The 23,507-nt window shown below is 38.4% G+C and overlaps 1 protein-coding gene across 1 annotated transcript in view; it reads left to right on the forward strand.

Annotated features, from left to right (window-relative positions):
* RPAP2 (RNA polymerase II associated protein 2) overlaps positions 1-23,507 on the forward strand; it is a 54,122-nt gene that overhangs the window by 4,688 nt on the left and 25,927 nt on the right. The window contains exons 3-5 of the mRNA XM_058681392.1: positions 1,442-1,564; positions 4,361-4,441; positions 15,184-15,252. Of these exons, the coding sequence (XP_058537375.1) occupies positions 1,442-1,564; positions 4,361-4,441; positions 15,184-15,252 (273 nt within the window). The remainder of the gene's footprint in view (positions 1-1,441; positions 1,565-4,360; positions 4,442-15,183; positions 15,253-23,507) is intronic.

Genomic DNA, 23,507 nt, shown 5'->3' on the forward strand with positions numbered 1-23,507 from the left:
AAAAGCTGGTGTTTTCTTCCCTTAGAATGGATTTATATTTGTTTCTGACATGACTTTTTCCAGTCTTCAAACTCCTAAGCCTAAGCAGAGATTAAAGGGATTTGGGGAGCCAGCATTGTGGCATAGTAGTTAAAACCAACACCTGAGACATCAGCAGCCTACGTGGGTGCTGGTTTGAGATCCAGGTGCTCTACTTCCAGTTGAGCTCCCTGCTAATGGCCTGGGAAAGCTAGTGGAGGATGACCCAAGTGTTTGGGCCCTCACCACATGGGATACCTGGAAGAAACTCCCAGCTTGAGCTCTTGTAGCCATCTGGGGAGTGAGCCAGCTGATGGAAGAGTAATCTCTATTTCCCTCTCTGTGAACTCGACTTTCAAGTAAAGAAATAAATCTGAAAAAAGCAAAATAAAAGGGTTTGAGGATGGAATTCAGCAATAATTTTCTATTCATTCTTTTTTTTTTATTGGTTACATTGCATTATGTGACATAGTTTAATAGGCAGTGGGATTCCCCCACCCCTCCCCAAACCCTCCAACCCCCCCCATGGTGGACCCCTCCACCCCGCTGCGTCACCACAGTTCAAATTCAGCTGAGGTTCTCTCATTGGAAGCATCTACCAGGCATAAAGTGCAGCATCATATTGTCCAGATAAGATCATCTGTTGAATGCCTGATTGTTAAGAATCAGCCACTTATTAACAAGGTTGTAGTTGCCTTTCTGTATCTTCATTTATTCATCTGCTCAAGTGGTTGTACTAGTTCTCCAGTTGTGAATTGCTGCCAATCTCGCCACTTCCAGCTCGATGAGGTCATTGAAGAATCCATTGATTGTAATAGACCATCATAGAGTCTTTATAAGCCCAGTTAGTAAGACCTGCTCAGCAGTTTGGTGGAGTTCCTCACCCCCTTCCCTTCTTGGCATGGCCTGAACTCTAATACGTATTAGAAAAACACTGCTCAGGTTCTCAGTATTTAAATTGCCTCTTCTGGAAGTAGTTGGTTTCCTGTCTAGAATTACCTTCTCTAAAATATCACCCTAAATTCTTGACTGACGTATTAGCTTTCTGATGCTTTTAGTTGTCAGAGGGAATGCTGGTTTCAATTGTGTTGTCTGAAATTTCTGGAAGCAGGATTTCCGTCATATTTAGTTATTTGCTAAATATATTTTGCTAATTTTAAAATTTAAATATACAGTCCTGTAACAGTTTTTAGAATGCTTTTGTATACATTTTCTTGCCTAATATAGTAGTTGTTAATATATTACTAAGATGAAAAAGCTAACTGCAAAGAGCAAAAGATTCAAGCACGTTCACATCAGCCTAATGACTGAGCTGATACTTAAGTTTAAGGCTTACCATTCTCAAGTCTAGTGTTTCCTGGTACAATACAAGTGTAAACTTTTGTATTTAGTGTTTATTTTTGTGCTTATCAAATAATGTCAGCTTACAGTTTTGTTTTGCTTTGTTTCAAAATCTGATTCAGCATGACCCTACCTTTCCACTGGTAGATTCAAATGCTCAGAGCCAGATCAGAAAACGCATCGTACTTGAGAAACTGAGTAAAGTGTAAGTATGTAATTACCATTCCAGATTTGTAATATTTCTGAATTAAGTGGATATTGATGAGTTCATACTTTTTAAGTTTTACACATGAATTTGGGGTATTTTGAACAATGATGTGAAAGTTCACTGACGAACTTTAGGCTTATAAGATATGTTATGCAGGAATTACTGTTTGTAGAGAACAGATTGCACACCATGAAGAGGAAGCTTGAGATTATAGAAGGAAGACAAACTGCCTCACTCTTAGTCAATAATCCAGGGAATTTAGGGAAAGAATATCAAAGCTAGACCCATTAAAATACTGCATCAATCTCACGTGTGAATAAGAGTTGTTAGTTTTAATGGTCTGTTAACTTGCTATGCCTGTAGATTCATGGAGCTGTTTTCACACTCAGGAACTTGAGTTTCTGTTCAGCTCAACTTTGCACTTTAACTTTAAGCTTCTTGTGGTGGAAATATCTGTTCCTTTAATTAGCTCAGTCATGAATGACATTTTTAGTTGCTATTTTGGTTTCTTTGTGAAAAGAGTTTGAAAATCTGTTGTCCAAAGGTGTGAAGGCTATCATGAACACTTCAACCTGCATTTTCTTTTTTTAGCAGATAACATGGAAAATGTGTCAGTCATAATTAAAAGATTTGAAAATATGTACGAGTCCTGATATTGTAGCAGTTCGAAACTAAGAAAGATATTTTCTAGAAGCTATATTTTGAACAGATGAGATGTAAAAAATTACTTGATATAATAGAAGGCTTGATAATTTTACTTTAAAATGCATAATCCTTTTTGATTGGCTTTGCAAATATAGTTTAATATATGGAGTGCCTTTACTAGAGGTTTTCATATATAATAAATCTGTGGTTATTGCTGCCTTTCTATTTGGTCTTTGTGCTTGTACATTTGTTTGTTAAATATTAGTCTTGGGAAACAGTGTAACTAACCACCTATCTTATTTGTTGGCCTAGAAGATACCAACATTGGCTTTGATTAGATAGGCTTAAGAGTTGTTGTGAATTATCTATGTTGGTATGTACTGAGTAGGTATTATATGGAGGTAATTTTCTGCACTTCTTAGCTAATGAAAGAATCTTTTAAATTTAAGACCACATAGGCATTTTATTAAAGCAGTTCTCTTTTACAGCATTTTAGGTAAAACAGGATTCCAAAAGGAATCCTAGTAGATGCTCAAATTATTGATAATGGCACAAAAACTCAATTTTATATAGGATGGGAAAACTTAAAGAAAAGGAAGTACAAGATAGAAAATAAAAAAAGAAATGAAACGGAAGCACTAAGACTGGTGGATACCCATAATGGCAGGGATATTTTGGTTGTTTATAAGACCTTTTTTGATTTCTGACATGAAAAACTAAATATGTAAAGAATAGGGATTTTTAAAATAGTTTGAGGAATTAAAAGTATCCTGAATATTAGATGATATTAAGGAACTATGGTTAATTTAGTTAGGTGTAATTTACTGTGGTTATACAGGAAAGAGCGTATATTTAGAGATACAAATAGAAATAGGGGGTCAAACCACATGAACTCAGGGATTTGCTTTACTTTACAAATATTGCTCTAAAAAAGGAAGGAAAAATGAAGCAAATGTAGCAAAATATTGGAAGGTTGACTCTAAAAATACGTCTATAGGATTATTATTACTGTTCTCTACATTTTGGAACATCTTTGAAGTTTATGTAGTAAAAACTTTTTCTTAAATAAGGTTAAACATATTTACTGGAGAAGATTTAGGCAGTGCTATATATGATATAAAGAAGGAAGTGAAAAATCACCTCTAATCCTACCACTATATAAAAACTACTACTACTACTTGGATGTTTACCTACCCGTGATGTGTGTGATATTTATGGTATATGTGTATTTTCATGTCCTTTGGCTCCCTCTGTGATAAGAACAAACCTAGAAAAAAAAATCTGGAAGATTGTGTTTGCTAAGTAGTAAGTATGATATACAGTAACATTATATGTTTTTCTTAAAAATAGAACAATATATATAGAACAATTATATATGCATTTTCACTTACGTTTTCAGAACTTTTCACATTTAAAAATATACGTTCATATCACTTAATTTTTTTTATAAAGATTTATTATTTTATTGAAAAGGCAGATGTACAGAGAGCAGGAGAGACAGAGAGGAAGATCTTCTGTCTGACGATTCACTCCCCAAGTGACTGCATTGGCCATGCTGTGCCGATCCAAAGGCAGAGCCAGGAACTTCTTTCCAGGTCTCCCACACGGGTGCAGGGTCCCAAGGCTTTGGGCCGTCCTCGACTGCTTTCCCAGGCCACAAGCAGGGAGCTGGATGGAAGTGGAGCTGACGGGATTAGAACCGGCGATCATATGGGATCCCGGTGCGTTCAACGCTGCGCCCAGTTCATATCACTTTAAAAATTTATGGTCACTGAATAGATATATCATAATTTATTTAACTAACCACCCATTGATCTACATTTGCTTCCAATTCTTCACTAATTAAAATATTTCTGCAATAAGCATCTTTGTTACATTCATCTGATTATTTCCTTAGAATATTTTTTTCACAGTAAAACTAATGGATCAAAGGGTATTCATATTTGATATGTTAATATATGTTGCTAACTGCAGGGATTACTATGGTTTGGTTCATTATGACTTATTGTCAGTCATAACCAATTAACTATAATTGGTGCCATTTAAATGCTGTTATTGCCAATGATGAACGCAGACCCAGGCCCCCAAGAAAGTTGTTATATAATTAATTCATATTTTTTTATGTGTATGTGTGTTTTAAATTTTCAGATTGCCTGCCCTTCTGGGCCCTCTTCAGATTACATTAGGAGATATTTACACACAGCTTAAAAACCTTGTCCGAACTTTCAGGTAAGTGTTAATGTTATAATTTTTTTGAGTTTGATGTTTGCTTTGTAGAATTGATAGACTAAATCTCAGAGACTGACCTTCAGTGTGTTAAGTTTGAATACAGTGTTCTTTCTCTGACACAAACCAATAACATGGTCGGTATTGTGAAATACTAGATATAAATCAAATTATCATTCCCATGCAAGACACTATAGGCAATAAAAAAAATATATAGTGCTTAATCTCAAGGAAGAAGTCTTGTGTGAGAAGATAATGTAAGAACAGTGAACAGTACAAGAATGAATAACTTAATATTGAATTAAATGAAACAGGCATGAAAGGCTAGTATCTATCTACAAAGGGAGAACAGGTGATTGATAGCAGTTATGAAGTATTAACAGATGGGATTTAAATTATCAAGGTAGAACTACTCAGGTTAAGACTAGATTCTTCACCAAGAAACAGAGCTCCCAAATACTTTATTAGTAGATATGTGGCAAGTACACATTTTGGCCAAATGCGAGTTGCCACAAAAACATGATCAAAATTTGCCAATGCTAGGTAGCACCAACATACAGTAACTTCTAGGGCAGAAAAATCTTTCACCTAAGAATATACCTATTATGTTCTTGGTTTAGTTTATTATGGTCAACAGTAATGAATATTTTAAAGTTTAAAAATTTTACTACAGAAACAATGTATTACTACAACCTATTAGATTTTTCTGTACTGTACTATACCTGGGTAATAACCAAACAATCATTTTCACACATGTTTTATGAGCTTACTAAGATGTATTTAAAAGACAGTAACAGAAAAGGGAAGAGGGAGATCTTCCATCCACTGATTCACCTCTCAAATGACTGCAGTATATGGTGCTGGACTGGGCCAAAGCCAGGAGCCCGGAATTTCATCCTGGTCTCTGATGTGAGTGGCAGAGAACCCAGTACTTGAGCCTCTGCCACTGCTTTTCCCAGGCACATTAGCAGGGAAATGGGACAGAAACCAAGCAGCTGGACTCAAATAGGTGCATCTATGGCATACTAGTGACACAGGTGGCAGCTTTACCTGCTGCGATACAGTGTTGGCCCCATTGTTAACTTTTTGGTATGCTGTGGAATAATTCAGAAAGTTGATTTATCAGTAAGGTGGTTACAAAAAAGAAATTTGTGTCTATGATTGATAGCTTAAGTCAAACCTTAAGAAAATGGCTTCAGCTACAGAGAAGTATCATTTTTCTTAAAATTTATTTATTTTTATAGGAAAGTCAGATTTTACAGAGAAGAGAAGAGACAGGAAGATCTTCCATCTAATGGTTCAGTCCCCAAGTGACCACAACAACCGGGCTGAGCCTATCCAAAGCCACGAGCCAGCAGCTTGTACCAGGTCTCCCATGCGGGTACAGGGTCCCAAGGCTTTGGGCTGTCCTCGACTGCTCTCCCAGGCCACAGGCAGGGAACTGGATGGGAAGCGGAACAGCTGGGACATGAACCGGCACCCATATGGAATCCCGGGTGTGCAATGTAAAGACTTTAGCCACTAGGCTATCATGCCAAGCCTGAGAAGTACCATGTTAAACACCTTATGTTTAAATATTTAATTTTCTTAAGATTTGTTTATTTATTTGAAAGGCAAAGTTACAGAGAGAGAGAGAGAGAGATCCTCCATCCGTTGGGTCACTCCCCAGATGGCTGAGGAGCTGGAGCTTCGTCTGGGCTCCCACGTGGACAGCAATGACCCAAATACCTGTGTTATCTCCTGTTGGTTTCCCAGATGCTTTTGTAAGGGAATGGATCAGAGGTGAAGCAGTCAGGACTCAGAGCCAGCTCCCATGTGGGGTGCTGTCATCACAGGTGGCACTTAACCTGCTATCCCACAGTGCTGCTCCCAAATGTTTAGCTTTCATAAACTGAAGACTATAGAAGGCATCTTAAAACATTCTAAACATTCTTCTAAATTTCACTAAACAAAGTATTCAACAAATGGAGGCAGATAATAATATAATTTATATTGCAATGATTCTTCCCAGTTGGTTTTTTACCACTTAAAAAGATCTGTGTATTTTTCTAGCAGGTAAAATTATGTCTGTTATGTGCATGCCCATTTGTTTTCCTTTTTAAAAAAATTAATGAAAAAACCTTCTTTTCACTTTATTTTACCTTTTAAAGACTAATTTGTTAGGGGCCAGCACAATGGCATAGCAAACTAATTCTCTATTTGCAGTGCTGGCCTCCCACATGGGCTCTGGTTTGTGTACTCCATTTCTAATGCAGCTCTCTGTTTATAGCCTGGGAAAACAGCAGAGGATGGCCCAATTCTTGGTCTCTTGTATCACTGGGTGACCCAGAAGAGGTGCCTTCAGATCAGCTCTGGTAGTTGTGGCCATTTGGGCAGTGAACAAATGGATAGAATACCTCTCTTTTTCTCTCTGTAAAGTCTGCCTTTCCAACAAAAATAAATCATAGAAAATTTTAAAAAGATTTACTTATTATTGAAAAGGTAGAATTATAGAAAGAGGAGAAAAGAGACATAAAAGAGAGATCCCCAGGGGCTGATGCAGTGGCATAGGCATAGTAGATTAAATCAGTGCCTACAGTGATGGCATCCCGTGTGCGCAACCAGTTTGAGTTGTGGCTGTTCAATTTCTTTTTTTTTTTTTTTTAAGATTTATTTATTTTTATTACAAAGTCAGATATACAGAGAGGAGAGACAGAGAGGAAGATCTTCTGTCCAATGATTCACTCCCCAAGTGAAGCTGCAACGGCCGGTGCTGTGCAGATCCGAAGCCAGGAACCAGGAACCTCTTCCAGGTCTCCCACGCGGGTGCAGGGTCCCAAGGCCTTGGGCCGTCCTTGACCGCTTTCCCAGGCCACAAGCAGGGAGCTGGATGGGAAGTGGAGCTGCCGGGATTAGAACCAGCGCCCATATGGGATCCCGGGGCGTTCAAGGCGAGGACTTTAGCCTCTAGACCATCGTGCCGGGCCCTACTGTTCAATTTCTGATCCAGCTCCCTGCTAATGTGCATGGAAAAGCAGCAGAGGATGGCCTGAGTCCTTGTGCCATATGGGAGACCCAGAGGAAGCTCAGGGTTCCTGATTTCAGACTGGCCCGGTTTTGGTCATTGCAGCCTTTTTGGGGCGTGAGCCAGTAGATGAAAGATCTCTCTCTCTGTAAAAATCTGCCTTTCAAATAAAAATAAATAAATGTTTAGTAAAATCTTTTTTTAAAAGACAGGTCTTCATGCAGTAGCCTAGTGACTACATCCTTGCCTTATATCCGCTGGGATCCCATATGGACACAGGTTCGTAACCTGGCTGCTCCTCTACCTATTTATCTTATGGCCTGGGAAAGCAGTAGAGAATGGGCCAGAGCCTTGGGATCCTGCACCTACATGAGAGACCCAGAAGAAACTTCTGGCTTCAGATTGGTTCAGCTCCAGCCATTGCGACCACTTAGGGAGTGAACCAGTGGATGGAAGATCTTTCTGTCTGTCTCTCCTTCCCTCTGTATCTCTGTCTTTCCAATTAGAAAAATAAAATGTTTTAAAAAGAAAGGAGGAGTGGGTCTTTATCTGCTGGTTTACTCCCCCAAATGACCAGGACTGGGCTGGGCCAAAGCCAGAAGCTGGGAGCTCTTCTTGGTCTCCTGTACAGATCTGGATCTCCCACCTGGATGCAGGGGCCCAAGCATTTGGACTATTTGCACTGCTTTCCCATAAACATCAGCAGGGGGCTGATTCAGAACTGGAGCAGCTAGGTCTTGAACTGGTACACATAGGGAATCCTGGCATCACAGTTAGCAGCCTAACACACTATGCCACAAGGCTGGCCCCTAGATTTCAAAAAAAATTTTTTTGCTCTCATCATGGTTATTATGTATTTATGGGTACAGTAGGACATTTCAGTACATCTATATACAGTGTGTACCTCTCCAGCTTCACCCTTGTATCTATTATCTTTCTTTCTTTACCATCTCTCCCCTTCCTCTTCCCAGGCACTGATGACTGCTACTCTAAGAAAAATACTTTTAGCCACCAATAAGAACTTCTGTTCATTACTTCAACAAATGATGTTAATGGTCTCATTGTTCTAATTTCAGTGAAAACAATGAAACTTAATGCTTAATAAATGTGAATTTTTCCCTTCAGGGTTAATTATATCATTAAGTGACATTTTTAAAAACGTGACTTGGAGGACAATCTCACTACTTTCATATTCCCTTAAAATTTGAGTGTGTCACATTGGAAACAACTATCTGTTGATTTGTTCTTTTGAAGTAGTCTTGGTAATGTCTGGGCCACGTCAGTGCATGTATTCAGTACAGTGGTCATGTGTGTCAAGCTGTACTTGATGCTTGATCTCGCCTGATTTCCAAAAAAAAGTGGTGTTATCCTCTTTCACAGATAAGGGGAAAATTAAGTAAGTACACAAGTAGTAGTTTGACCCCAAGCCTAACTATAGGGCCCTTGCTTTTTTGTCACATCACGTTTCCTCTTCCCTTGGTAGATGAAAAAGGGGCAGATTAGAAAAGACTAGGAATTCAGGTCTTTACAGCAGTCCATATTTCAGAGGAAGTTGCTACTTTGATACAGAATGTCTGCATCCTGGGTTCTTCACATTCTCCTGTCTAGTCAACTTTATCAGATCAGATCATTGAAATTATTTAAAAACAGAGCTCTATAATAGTTTCAGCGAAAGCAATGATTGTATCTTCTATATTGTGTTACAGGTTGTCATTCTGTTCTACCATCTTAAAATATATATATGGTTATAATATAGCTCTTTTAAAAGTATATTTTTGAATGCTGGCATTATGGTACAGCTCCTCTGCCTGTGATGCCAGCATCCTTTTATGAGTGTTGGTTCAGGTCTCATTTCGACTTGTGATCCAGATCTCTGCTAACATGCCTGGGAAAGCAGCAGCAGAGGACCCAGATACTTGGACTCTTGCCATCGACATGGCACATCCCAGTGGAGTCTCTGGCCTCTGGCTTTGGCATGACCCAGACCTTGTGGTCGCAGCCATCTGGGGAGTAAAACAGGCGCTGGAAGATCTCTCCCTTTCTCTTTCCCTTTCTCTGTAACTCTTCCAAATAAAAATAAATCTTAAAATGTTTTGTCAGTGTGATATCAACATGACTTTCAACAGATCTTACCAAAAGCAGGGTAGAATCAGGCAGCTTAATCTTAGTAAATATAGCCTTGAGGTAAACAACTTTCCCCTCCAGCATATGTCATTATTGCCTTTCTTATATACTATCCTTTTCCTATAACCTATCTTTTCCACAGGGGAATAAGTAAGCTCCATTACTCAGTAAGTGTTTATTGATTTTCTGCTATAATTGTGCATCCTAACATCTATTATAGAAAAGTTATTAAATAGTTACATGACAACTGTCATAGACAAAGTTGCTAAGAGATTGTTGTTAAGTATTATCACACATGTGACAGGTGATGGATGAATTAATTAGCCTGATTGTGGTTATCATTTCATTATCTGTACACATTGTCAAATCATCACTTTGTACAGTTGAAATATATATAATTTTTATTATACGTCAGTGTATCTAGAGATATTTAGAAGTATAATAAACATTACAAAAGTGCGGTATAGGGAATTGTGAAAGCTGACAACAAGGAATTTGCCTTGTCGAGTGGAGAAGACCTTGTGTCCTCTGGGACATCCCTCCCCATGAGGAAATGACATTACAATGGATGTGAAGACTACATGGTCATTTGCAATGTATCATGTCTCCAGTTCTCCGAAATGGTAGCCTTACTATACCAAGAGTCCAAGCTGATTTGGTGCCATCACATATATAAAAACAGAGCATCTGGTAGTTCATATAATGCTCTTAGGGACAGTGGAATTGAGAACCACTGACCTCAAGTTGGACTCAGACCTTTCCATTGGGAGAACTTGATCCAGTGGACTGGATGGAATATTATAAATACAAGATTTTATGGGGCCAGTGCTGTGGCATAGTAGGCAAAGCTTCCACTTACCCTCCCAGTATCCCATAGATTGGCACCAGTTTGTATCCCAGTTATACCACTTCCAATCTAGCTTTGTGTTTATGGCCTGGGAAAGCAGTAGAGAAAGTTCCCAGCACTTGGGTTCAGATTGGCTCAGCTCCAGCCATTTGGGACTGAGCCCGTAGATGGAAGATCTCTTTGTCTGTCTCACCTCTTTGTAAACCTGACTGTCAAATAAAAGTAAATAAATCTTTTTAAAAATTTTTTTGTAAATCTACCATTGAGTGTCTATAGTCATTACTCTCAAAGATATATGCATGCACACATATATTTTAAAATTTACTTATTTTTTAAAATATTTATTTATTTGAAAGGCAGAGTTACAGAGAGAGGGAGAGACAATAAAAGATCTTCCATCTGCTGGTTAATGCCAAATGGGCACAATAGCCGGAGACTGGGCCAGACCAAAGCCAGTTACCTGGAACTTCTTCCAGGTTTTCCACATGAGTACAAGAGCCCAAACACTTCAGCCTTCCTTATCTACTTTCCCAGGCATGTCAACAGAGAGCCAGATCAGAAGTAGAGCAATTGAGAATCAAGCTAGCACCCATATGGGATACTGGCATCAAAAGTGGTGGCTTTACCCACTGGACTACAATGCTTCCCTTGAGAATCTACTGCAAGTAACTACAAGCGAAAGTCAAATTTTAATTAAATTACTTGATTTGGTTTTGTTGCCTTTTGAAAAATATTGTTTGCTCAGAACACAGAATGACCTATGGTAAGATGACTGATATGAGGTCCTCAGACTGTGACAAAACAGCTTTAGCAGGTACAGTTCTATTGGTGGACTACAGCTTCCTAGTGAAGCTTCTGAAAAAGCACCATATTGATAACAGTGACTAGTGTTGAGAAGTCTTCTCGGTCAGTACTGACGGTGGGAAATAGTTGACATGAATAATCATATATTTGTCTTTGAAATGCTAATCAGTAATAGGAACTTACAAACAATGTTTCTGGAGCCAGTTACGTAACAGAGTCACCTAGGGAGCTTATAAGATGCCCAGCCTTACCCCTAGAGGTTGAGTTTCAATGGTTAAGATTGAACTCAGACCACAGTATTTTTTAAAAGCTCCCTGGGCGGCTCTAATGTACAGGCAGAGTAGAGAGCCTGTCTTAGAACCTAAACATAAAGGAGCTTTTCAAAGCTGTTTGACAAGCTATTTCATGGGAAAGCCCCAGTGAATAGAAATGTCCTTTTCACTGAATTATGTCAGTCTGTTATCCAGGATGCTACATTGACTTACCTGTTATAGTGTAAAGCTAACTTCATCAGAAGCTGCTTGATATTGATTCACTGTCACCACCAGTGTTGAATCAAGAGTACATGAAGGATCTTGAGTCTGTCTTACCTCTGAAGATTTGAATACATGGAGGGAAAAAACAGTGATTTGTTTTGTCCTTTTTTCTGAGCATGCTTAACTTTCTGTGAAAGCTTTTGGTCATTTTAGTTGCTACAGATACAGCAGTAAACAAAACAGACCAAAATATCCATTCTTTCATGGAACGTACATTATAACAGAGGTGATTATTTTTTTGGTATGTGTAAAGGTTCTTCAGAAAGCTCATGAACAATGGAAATCCAAGGTAATATACATTTTCCATGGACTGTTTGAAGACCTTTTGTATGTTGTTATTGTGCTACTGCAGGCTTTTCCCTTTCCCAGTACATTCTTTCCTTCCGAGAAGCAGGGAAATGGAATGGCACTAGTAGGAAGAAAGAGCAATTAATGGATTTGGATAGAGGAATGCTGTCATCAAACATGTATTTTTTTTCCACAGCGTCACTCTGGCTGGTGATATAGGGAAACAATTAGTATAGACCAAGTATAAACCAATTAGTATAGACCAAGGAGAAAGCTGTAAACTTAATACAAAAGTGCCAGGTTCTATTTTAAATAGACTCATTTGGATTTGATGACTAGTTATACTGGAAATACTAAGTGTAACCACAAGATTCTTTGCCAGAGCAACTGGATTCTAGAAGGATAGAGTAGCCATTTACTAACAATGGGATGTCTACAGGGAATATTTAGTGTGGAGGAAAATATAAAGAACTTGATTTTTTTTTTTAAAGATTTATGTATTTTACTTGAGAGTCAGAGTTACAACGTGTCGGAGTAAAGACAGAAAAGTCTTCTACCTGCTGGTTTACTCTCCAAATGGCCGGAGCTGGTCCAATCTGAAACTGGAAGTACATAGCTACAGGGGTCCAAGGCCCTGGGCCATATGCTGCTTTCCCAAACCATCAGTAGGGAACTGGGTCAGAAGTGAGGCAGCCAGGACTCAAATTGGCACCTACCCATATGAAATGCCAGCACCATAGGCAGACAATTAGCTTGATATACCACTGCACGAACCCTAGGGAACTTAATTTTGATTTTCTCATTTCCATTATTAATACTTTCCATTAATATTTCATTTATTAAAAAAAAAACAGACAAATGAAGCTCTCTCGTGTACTGATTTCCTCCCCAAATCCCTGCAGCAACATCAAACTCAATACAGGTCCCCTACATGGATGGCAGGGACTCAGGTACTTGAGCCATCGCCTTTGCTACACATAACAAGAAGCTGGACTTTGAAGTGGAGGCAGCACTTGAGTCTGAACACTTCAATATGCAGCGTGAGCATCCCAAGCAGTGTCATAACTATTATACCAAACACCCACCCAAGGCACCTCAATTTTGGTTGCGCTAAATTTGGAGATACCTATTTGACGAGCAAGTACGGATGTTGAATAGGCCATTAAGTATGGAAGTCTGAAATTCAAAGAGGTCCAGGCTATAGATAATAAATTTGAGAGTTGGCAGCACGGTTATGTATTTAATGCTACAAAGTTGGATAATATCACTAAGGGACTCAGCATTTGCGGAGAATAGAAGAAATCGAAAGGTAGAGACCCTCTGGCACTCCAGTATTAAAGGTCTGAGAAGTGCAGGAAAAAGAAGAAAAGCCAGGGGAGAAAGTATCCCTTGCACGCTCCAGGATCTTGAATGGACATTGGTTCATGTCCTGGCTGCTCCACTTCCCTTCCAGCTCCCTGCTTGTGGCCTGGGAAAGCAGTAGAGGTTGGCCCATAGTCTTGGGGCCCGGAGGAGCTTCCTGGCTACCTGCCTCATGTCGGCTCAGCTCCTACTGTTGCAGCCACTTAGGGAGTGAACCAGCAGATGGAAGATCTTTCTTTTTGTCTGTCCTCTCTGTAGATCTGACTTTCCTATAAAAATAAGTAAATCTTAAAAAAAATGATGACTGGGAATTATCCATTGGATAATTCCATTTGAATGTCTTGTTCATTTAATCCTCATAAGAACCCTATGAGGTAGGCAAAATCATTGCCTTTATTTCACCAAATTTAAAAGTTTTACTGCCATCAAACAATGTACTACTATAGATTTGAGTATTAAACCCATCTCTGATTCTAACCTCTACACTGTGCTCCCTGTTTATATCATCTAGCCTCTTTAGTCTGGAACTTTTTTAGTTTTTGAATTTTTTTATATTTAAATTTGTCCTTTTTGTTGTTGTTGTTTCCACTTTTTTTTTTTCTGTATCTGGGGTAAGGAAAGAGATAAAGGGGAGAAGCCCCACCCAGCCTCCCACCCATCCCAGGTCCCCAATGTGGGGCATGCTCCAAGGGCACTGTTCAAGCGGTTTCGATAGTTCAACTGTTCTGAATTGCTGCCAGTATCACCATTCCAAGCACGATAAAATCTCTTCAGAATCTACTGGCTGACATAGTCTACCTTGGCTTCTCCACTTGCCCAGATGTTCACTGCAAACACATGGCTGGGGTAGTTGATTGATTTGTTCTGTCCTCCATCCTCTGTTATGGTACCAGGTGTCCTCTGCAGGTTCTGATGGACTGCCATAGCCTCCATGTGCACCTGGATATGTTGTCCACTGCAGAAAAAATTCAGATTAATAAAAGTATATCCTCCACCAAGATGGATTTTAATATTCCCTAAGATTTTAAATAAATTAATTCATTTAGAAAAATATTAACTGAATGCCTCCTGACAGACCCTTGTCCTGGATATTTGAAATAAATGGGTGAAAAACTAAAGATTCCTGCTTTTATGTTAAAAAAAAGTCAATAGTGGTAATATTTAAAGGTAACAAGTCTTATGGAAAATAAGAAAAATATATAACAGCATCAAGGGTTCATGAGTGTCAAACTAAGAGGAGGAAGACAAATTGTACTTTTTAAAATTGTGTTTGAAAGAGTGACAGAAGCAGAATTTCCTTCTGAAGTTTTAAACTCGGTTCCTCTTTCACAAAGGCTTAGGGTTAAGCCAGCTCATTCTTTAAGGTATGGATTGTAACATCCCTGGGTTGTCCACTGCCAACCCAGCACCGGGTAGGGAAGTGCAAAAGGATAAAGTTAAAGTCAAAATTTGCTTCCTTTTCCAACGTTAACAAAGCATTTGACTAGGGGACAGCATGGAGGATGTTTTTCCAGGATGTGTGTGTGTATCAACCTTGCAGTTTAGTTTCCCACATCATTCCTATGTTTCCATCTTGTCTAATGACACTACTGTTACAAATTTAAAAAATAGAGCTAAAAGCTTCCTTTTAAGCTGGTCATTATCAGATACTGACTGTTTCTTGTCAAATGTAACAAGTATTTAGAAAGTGATTCTTAGATGTATAATGTCATAAATATAAGTTTATTCAGAAATTGAGAATTTACTTAAATTTGGAAATATTTATCTCACTGTCTTCTAGGTTAACAAATAGAAATATTATACACAAACCTGCAGAATGGACTCTAATTGCTATGGTGTTACTGTCATTGTAAGTATTCTTTTTTTTCTTTGTTTTAAATTTTGAATGTTATCGTACAGTTCTGTAAAGTCTGAGATTCCCCTCCTTCCAAATTCTACCCCCCCGATTGATTTTTCCCATAATATCACAACAGTATATTCCTTCATAAGGAATCATAATTCCATCGGTCTGCTGTTAAGTGTGCCCTGACATTGCTGGTACAGACAATGTCAGACAGTCCAGCATCCCATTGTCTAGATATATCCGACACTTTCACTGGGACTCCATCTTTTGTTTGAAAGTAAGGATGCATGTTGGATTGTGTCTTCGCATCTGCTTATGGTAATCTCCATTACTCCATCACTAGTATTCTTTAAGATTTTTAACTCTAAATGTTAAATATGAACCGTTTTGATTAGGACAGAAGTTATTCACTGATTTTGTAAATTGTGTTGGACTATTCATACTTCTATTTTGTGCTTATTTTCCTTTCCTATGTGATTTTAAAAAATCATGTAGCATGATATACTGTGTTTTGATAAGCTTTAGTCATTTGTTTTTACCATCTTTTTTCGCCTGAGGACCTTGTTTGTCACAAATTGTGTTTTCTGTCTTTTGAAGGAGACTTTCCTTTAGTTTCATTTTTGACAGCCCATTTTGTTAGTATTAATGTGCTGCATTATTTTACATTTGTATCTTTACTTGCTCAGTGCTTTTTTTCATTTTTCATAAATGTATTTTTCATTAATAGTATCAGAATTTTGTTTTCTGCATTAATATATACTTTAAAATCTAATGGATTTAAGGGACTAGATTAAATGTTTACTGCACAAGCGTATATAAAACATTTACTACTTGTTCACCTTTTAAGAAACCACTAGTGGTTTCTAAGGCTATTTTTCGATAGGGTTAAACCATTTAATAAATGTAGTGTTTTTCAGCTTGAATTGCAAAAATCTTTGGAGGATCAGTCATCACTGCATTACTCCTTGGTTGCTTCTTGGTCCTTGTTAGGTCATTAAAGCCCGAAGGACATTGCAAACTTACCAGACAATCACAGGTCAAGAAATGCTAAGAGTACCCCTCATAGCGTTGCCAGCCCTGCTTGTTCTTTCTTTGATATTGCTTCAGTCTGACATGTTATTCTGGCCTCACTGTCCCAAGGAAGGCTGTGCAGGGAGGCATTAGGGTAGGCTTCAGTGAGTCGGAATCTGTGTCACCCACCCAGATACAACTCACTTGATTCATTAAATCAGAACACAGAAAAGAACTTTACTTGAATGCCCTGATATAAATTTTTTATCAACTATAGGAACAAATCTTTTGTCATTTCTACTATTCAGTGTTCTGGTTGAATTGGTAATCTGTGAAATAGATCCTATTAATTTTTTAGACAATTCCTTCCATTCTATATTTGTAAATATTTTGGTCACTGGCAAAGAAAATATCAGTATCTCTGCTCACCCACCATATCATATGCCTGCTAATAAACCCTCATAGACATCTGTTTAACTGTACTTCTGCAATTCTTTATACTAAAGAGGAAGTAACTTTTTTGGTTAACAAGTTTAGGACCAGCAGTAATCTCAGAATCTTGCTTTCTAAGCCAGTGACTGAAAGTATTATCTTCATGAGCAGCTGTTTTCTGAGGACACAATAAGTCCTGCAATTTTTGTATTGAAGTGTTACTACATAGCCAAAATGTATAACAAAAGAAAATAGAGAAAGTGTGGAAAATAATAAAGGCTAAATAAATGTTAATACATTTTATATGATTGATACATGTAAAAATACATGTAAAAATAAACCTCTAGTTTTTATTATCATTACTTTAAGAAAGGTAGCATTTAACACAATATGTCAAAAGCTTTTATGTACTATTTGACTTCCCTAACTTTGGATGTAATATAGGGAACCTCTGATTTCAAGGATTGGCGATTCATAAAAAATAGTAAGTTGATTGAATTCAAGAAGCAGTGAGGGCTGCCATTGTGGTACAGTGAGTCAAGCCACCACCTTTGGTGTGGGCCTTCCACATATGAGCAATGGTTCAAGTCCCAGATGCTCTGCTCTGCTCTTTTTGTTTGTTTGTTTTTGTTTTTATTTGGAAGGTGGAGCTGCAAAGAAAGAGAGATCTTCCATCTGCTGGTTTACTCTCCAAATGGCTGCAATGGCTGGCCAGAGCTGAGCCTATTTGAAGCCAGGAGCCTTCTCCAGGTTTCCCACATTGGTGCAGTGGTTCAAGAACTTGAGCCACCATCTGCTGCTTTCTCAGTCCACAAGCAGAGAGCTGAATCAGAAATGGGACAACCAGGACTTGCGCCAACGCCCATTTGGGATGCCAGCACCACAGGCAGAAGCTTGGCCATGGTACCAGCCCCAGCTGCTGTGCTCTTGATCCAACTTTCTGCCAATGCCCCTGGGAAAGCATTGAATGATTGCCCAGAAACTTAGGTCTCTGTTATTCCATGCAAGATACCTGGATGGAATCCTGGCTCCTGGCTTTGACCTGGAGCTTCAATCATAGCAGCTATTTAGGGAATAAACCAGTTGATGGAAGAGTGACCTCTTTCCCCCACCCCCCCTTCTCCCTGTTGCTGCTCCTCTCTCTCCCTCTCCTGCTTTCTCTGTCTCTCTGTAAATAAACAAATAAATCTCTCTCTTTTTTGACAAATAAATATCTTTTTTTAAAAGACTGTACACAACTTGGATGCATTACTATTGTATACTATGCAGTCAGTCTTTTTTTTTTTTGATTTATAAGGATTTATTGTTTTTAAGATTTATTTTTATTGGAAAGAGACAGAGGAAGAATCTGTCCGATGATTCACTCCAAGTGGCCACAATGGCTGGAGCTGAGATGATCTGAAGCCAGGAGCCAGGAACTTCCTCCAGGTCTCCCATGCAGGTGTGCAGGCAACTATGCAGTCAGTCTTGAAACAGTGTGATTTGCCTTAGTTTCTTTCTATTTCAAAATACTCTTAACCCCTAAAAATATTTACAACCTTTCTTCTGGTCACTGGTACTTTTGTCCCTGGATAGCTAAAATTCTTTGTGTTCGGGCCCCTTGTACTTCTTTTCAAATCTTCAGTTACTATAGATAACAATTCAGATGGTGTTTCCTAGGTTTTTGGTTTTGAAATCTTGTTTTCTTTTACTTCTATCTTTTGTTATAAAACCTCCTTAAAGATTATTTCCTTTCTGTATCTTTACTACCTTAATTTCCTTAATCTTTAACAGCTTGTACAATTTTTGTCTGCTATCCACATATTATTTTATTTCTTATTTCCTCTTTTCTCAGAAAGTCCCCTGTAGCTTTTCATATTTCTGCCCCCCAGGGTATCTGTGGCTCAACCGATGTTCTGTCTCATCCTGGGTTTTGTCCTTTTATCACCCACAGTAAATATTATTCTATAACTTAGTGACAAAATTAAGACATATTCCCATGGTGCTGAAACTATAAAGTATAGTTACGCTATATTTTTATACTCTTCTCCTTCAGTTAGTTTCTAATTACATTTTAGAGAAAGCATTGTCATTGGATTAAGAGCCTCTCAGTGAAAAATATGGAGTCCTTAGGCACCATGAGTGGAGTACTAGGCCCATCTTTCAGCCTTTAGCTTATTGCCACTAATACTGAATCCAGGCATATATGGGAGTTTTTTTAATTAATAATTATTCTTTCATTCAGAAAACCTTTTAATCTACTCTTAAAGTTCTAATGGAGTTTGTGTAATTAGAATTTGTAGGCGCTTAATGGAATTCATAAACATTCTTTTCTATTTTTAACATTTTTTAATTTGTTTGAAAGGCAGGATGACACAGAAAGAGAGAGAGCTTCTGGAGTAATCTGTCAGCTGGCTCACTCCCCAGATGCCTGGATCAACCAGAGCTGGGCCAGACCAAAACCAGAAGCCCAGTACCCCATCCTGGTATCCAGGTTGGGTAGTAGGGACCAAGGTACTAGGGCCATTTTCTGTCTTCCTAGGCACTTTGAGAAGCTGGATCAGAAGCAGAGTGACTAGGACTTAAACTCCAGTATGGGATACAAATGACAGCTTAACCACAGTGACACAATGCCAACCCCCAAAATGAGTCTTTATAGCAGAAAAGATTGAATGGCAGTTTGTTACTAAAGATGAATATATGAGTCAATATGTTCAGTATAATAACACTATTATATGTATATAATTACTGCAAAACTTTGTTATTACTAGCATTTTAAAATGCATAAAAGCTGTCTTCAGAATTCTCACTTTGAGGGCCTGGCACAATGGCCTAGTGGCTGAATCCTCTCCTTGCATGAAGCAGGATCCAATGGGCGTGCCAGTTCATGTCCCGGCTGCTCTGCTTCCAGTACAGCTCCCTGCTAGTAGCCTCAGAGGTCAGTGGAGGATGGCCTGAGGCCTTGGGATCCTGTACTCACGTGGGAGGCCCACAGGAGGCTCCTGCATTCTGGCTTCGGATCAGTTTGACTCTGGCCATTGTGACCACTTAGGGAGTGAACTAGTGGACAGAGGATTTCTCTGTCTCTCCTTCTCTCTGTAAATCTGCCTTTCAAATGAAAATGAATAAATCTTTTGAAAAACTCCTCCTGAGAATTGCTTAAAAGGTAATATTATATATTATATATTATATATTACATATTACATATTATATACTATATAATATTATATACTATATAATATGTAATATGTAATATATATTATATATGCACACATATATATGTACACCACTGTATATAAATTTATGGGTATGTTGTAATTGCTCAAGTGTAACTTAACTAATCAACATTTTGACCAAAACATGAAGTTTTTATTAATAGAAATAAAACTGGGATTTTGAATCTTCACATACGTCTTTTTTAAGCAAATAAGGTATTTTTGTAGTAGATCATTTTTTTAAAGAATTATTTATTTAAAGTCAGAATTATACACAAAGAGAGTCAGAGAGAGAATATCTTCTATCCACTGACACTCCCATGTGACTGCAATGACCAGGGCTGGAACAGGCTGAATCCAAGAGCCAGAAGCTTCTTCTAGGTGTCCCACATGGGTACAGGGGCCCAAACACTTGAACCATCTTCCAGTGCTGTTCCCAGGCCAGTAGCAGGGAGCTGGATCAGACTTAGTGTAGCCAGGACATGAACCAGCACCTGATAGAATTCTGGTACTGTACTTACTATACAGTACTGACCCCAATTAATTATGTTTTCTTGGCGACACTATTTTTTTTTCCTTAGTTCTTATGTATTTTACTTGCAAGGCGGAATTATGGAGAGACAGAGAGATCTTAAATCCATTATTCCTGCCTCAAATGGTAGCAGTGGCCAGCTGGGCTGGCCCAAAGCTTGAAGCCAGGAGCTGCTTCTGTTTCTCCCATGTGGGTGCAAAGGCCCAAGGACCTGGGCCATCCTGCTTTCTCAGAGACATTAGCAGGGAGCCGGATTGGAAGTGAAACAGCCAGGACTTGGACAGTCACCTTTATGGAATACTGGCACTGCAGGTGAAAGCTATGCCTTGGCACTGGGCCCTGCTGACTCTTAATATGTGCAGGGTCACAATATGTATTATTAGAAAAGCTATATGGACTTCTAATTTTTCTCCGCTAAAATAAACTTATCTTTTCATTCTAGTTTTCCATAGGTGTTATGAGGTACTCTTGTACTTTTGCAGATGTCCTAACATTTTTTTTTAAAAAATTGAACTTCAGCATGTAGTTTATCAGTATATATTGATGGGCATTTTCAGAAAGAATTTTGGTCAAATAGAGTTGCTGTTAACCACTTTATATAAGGTAGAGTTACAGAGTGGGAAAGAGAGAGAAGACCTCCAGTCTGCTATTTTACTTCCCAAATGGCTGTGATGGACATGGTTGTGCCAGGTGAAGACCAGGAACCAGGAACTCCATCTGGGTCTCTCATGTGAATGGTGGGGACCCAAGCACTTGGGTCATCTTCCACTGCTTACCCAGGTATATTAGAAGGAAACTAGATCAGAAGTAAAGTAGCTGGGAATTGAACCAGCATTAATATGGAATGTCAGTGTCATGTGGGGTGGTTTAACTTGCTGTCACAATGCTAGCACCAATCACTACATTCAGTGAAATACATGTAAACATGAGTATGTGCCATGATCCATTCCTACTTCTTTTAGCTTTTTCACTAGGAGATCTGAATAACTTTTAATGACAACATTTGTTGATACTTATTTTAAAACGTTTATTTGAGAGACACAGAAAGACAAAAGAAAACTTCCATCTACTGGTTCACTGCCCAGATGCCCACAGTGGGCTGGGCTGAGCCCAGGCCTTTGCAAAACCAGGAGCATCTCCCCCTGTCAGCATCACTGCCTCCCAGGGCCTACACTGGCAGGAAACTGGAGTTGGGAACCAGAGCTGGGAATTGAACCCAGGTGCTCTAATGTGTGTGTAAGGATCTTAATCATAACTAAACAGCTGTTCCCTGTGGATGTTTATACTGCATATTCAGACCCTAATTGGTTGCTCGGAACACATAAAAAGACCTTTGAAAGCAGAAGAAATATAAATTTATCTTAACAAGAAAGAAATTTACATCTCTCAAGCACTCCCATTTTTATTTAGTAAGTGCTATAGTTAAAAATTCTTGGGTCCAGTATTGTGACATAGTGGGTAAAACCACTGCCTGTCATGTAGCAGTCTGTATAGGTACCTGTTTATATCCCAGCTGCTCTACTTCCAGTCCAGCTCCTTGGTAATGGCCTGCGGAAAGCTGTAGAAGATGACCCAAGTGTTTGAGCCCCTGCCATCCATGTTGGAGACCTGGATGAAGCCTCTGGCTTCAATTTGACCCAACCTTGGCCATTGCAGCCATCTGGGGTGTGAACCAGCAGATGGAAGACCTCTCTTCCCATTCCCTCACTCCCTCCTTTTATCCCCCTGCCAACTCTTTCAAATAAATAAATATTTTAAAAATTCTCAAACTTCCCTACATGAAAAACATATATAATAATGGTAATTGATCCTTTTAAGATCTGGCTAGAAGTGCATTACAGTAACCTGGTAATTACTGATATTTATTGCTTTAGCAGTTGGTTATAACTTTGCATCTTAGTTGAATTTTATCAATGTTTGCACTTAATCTCAGGTTTTATTCCTACAAAAAGGCTGCATGTTGAAATAAAACGTTATGTCTGATTTTCCCAAATAAATATGCCTTAATAAGATATCAGGTTTACCCAAGCTATATGGCTTTTAATAAAATATGTGTGCATAAAACCTCTGTAAATATTTTAGAATCTATATACTGTGCAAAACCTGTTAGTATGTTTATATATTTTCAAGTGTTCATATACTAAATTAAAAAGCACGATGATGAATTGTATATTTTCTGATGGAGATCATAGGGTATCATATATTCATTTTTATATTCCTCACAATTCCCATTTAACCGACCATGTTAGAAACCAGAAAGTGAAGAATCACTTTTAATCATGATTTTAGTATTCAGAATAGTTTCTTTGGTCTGTGGTATGTTTTTAATTGTATCATAGGAATCAACCGGCCAGAGAGAGGTGTGGCTTATGTTCTGTGGAATTTATTGGTTAATAAAAAGAGTTGGATACTTGTTTTTTATCATTCAGAAAGGAGAGAGGGTAAATGACTTGAAGCAGTAACATGAAGACATGCTATGCCATGTTTTATGCCCTTGATGTTCTCTAATGGAAAGCTTTCAAAACCATCTCCAAAAATGTCTGCTTTCATTTTGTTTATGTGAACTGGCTGTTTCCAGTGAACTGTGGCCCACTTCCTAAGCAGAGACCATGCAATGGTTTATTCCCTCTAAAAGCTTTGAGTATTCCTGTCGTTCAGGGAATAGCATGTAATTCTGGGAAATGGTATTTAAACAAGCTCAACTTGACCATGATCACTAAACAAAAGCCATCACTGGACATGGGCAGCCACTTTAGGTAACCATCATCAGGGCAGATACTCTGGAGAGTCACTTCCCTGGGGCTACAAGGCATGAATGGAAAGATGTGACGAAGGCTTTTTGTCTCAGGAGGCTGGTTTTCTTTTTCTTTTCTTTTTTTTTTTTTAAACCTGCCCGTCACTGATTTCTTCCAGAAAAAAAAATTGTGAGCAAACAAAGGGTTTTTCCATAGAGAAGGTTTTTAGAAGTATTTCAAAGTCTTTCTCTTAACATTCTAAATGTATCTCAAATAACATTTGAAATAATATTGAAGTAATTGAAATCTTTAAAATATTTCCTTATAATTACAAATGTGTATGTGTTATGGAGCTTT

The sequence above is a fragment of the Ochotona princeps genome, chromosome 2, assembly GCF_030435755.1.
Source record: "Ochotona princeps isolate mOchPri1 chromosome 2, mOchPri1.hap1, whole genome shotgun sequence".
NCBI classification, from domain to species: Eukaryota; Metazoa; Chordata; class Mammalia; order Lagomorpha; family Ochotonidae; genus Ochotona; species Ochotona princeps.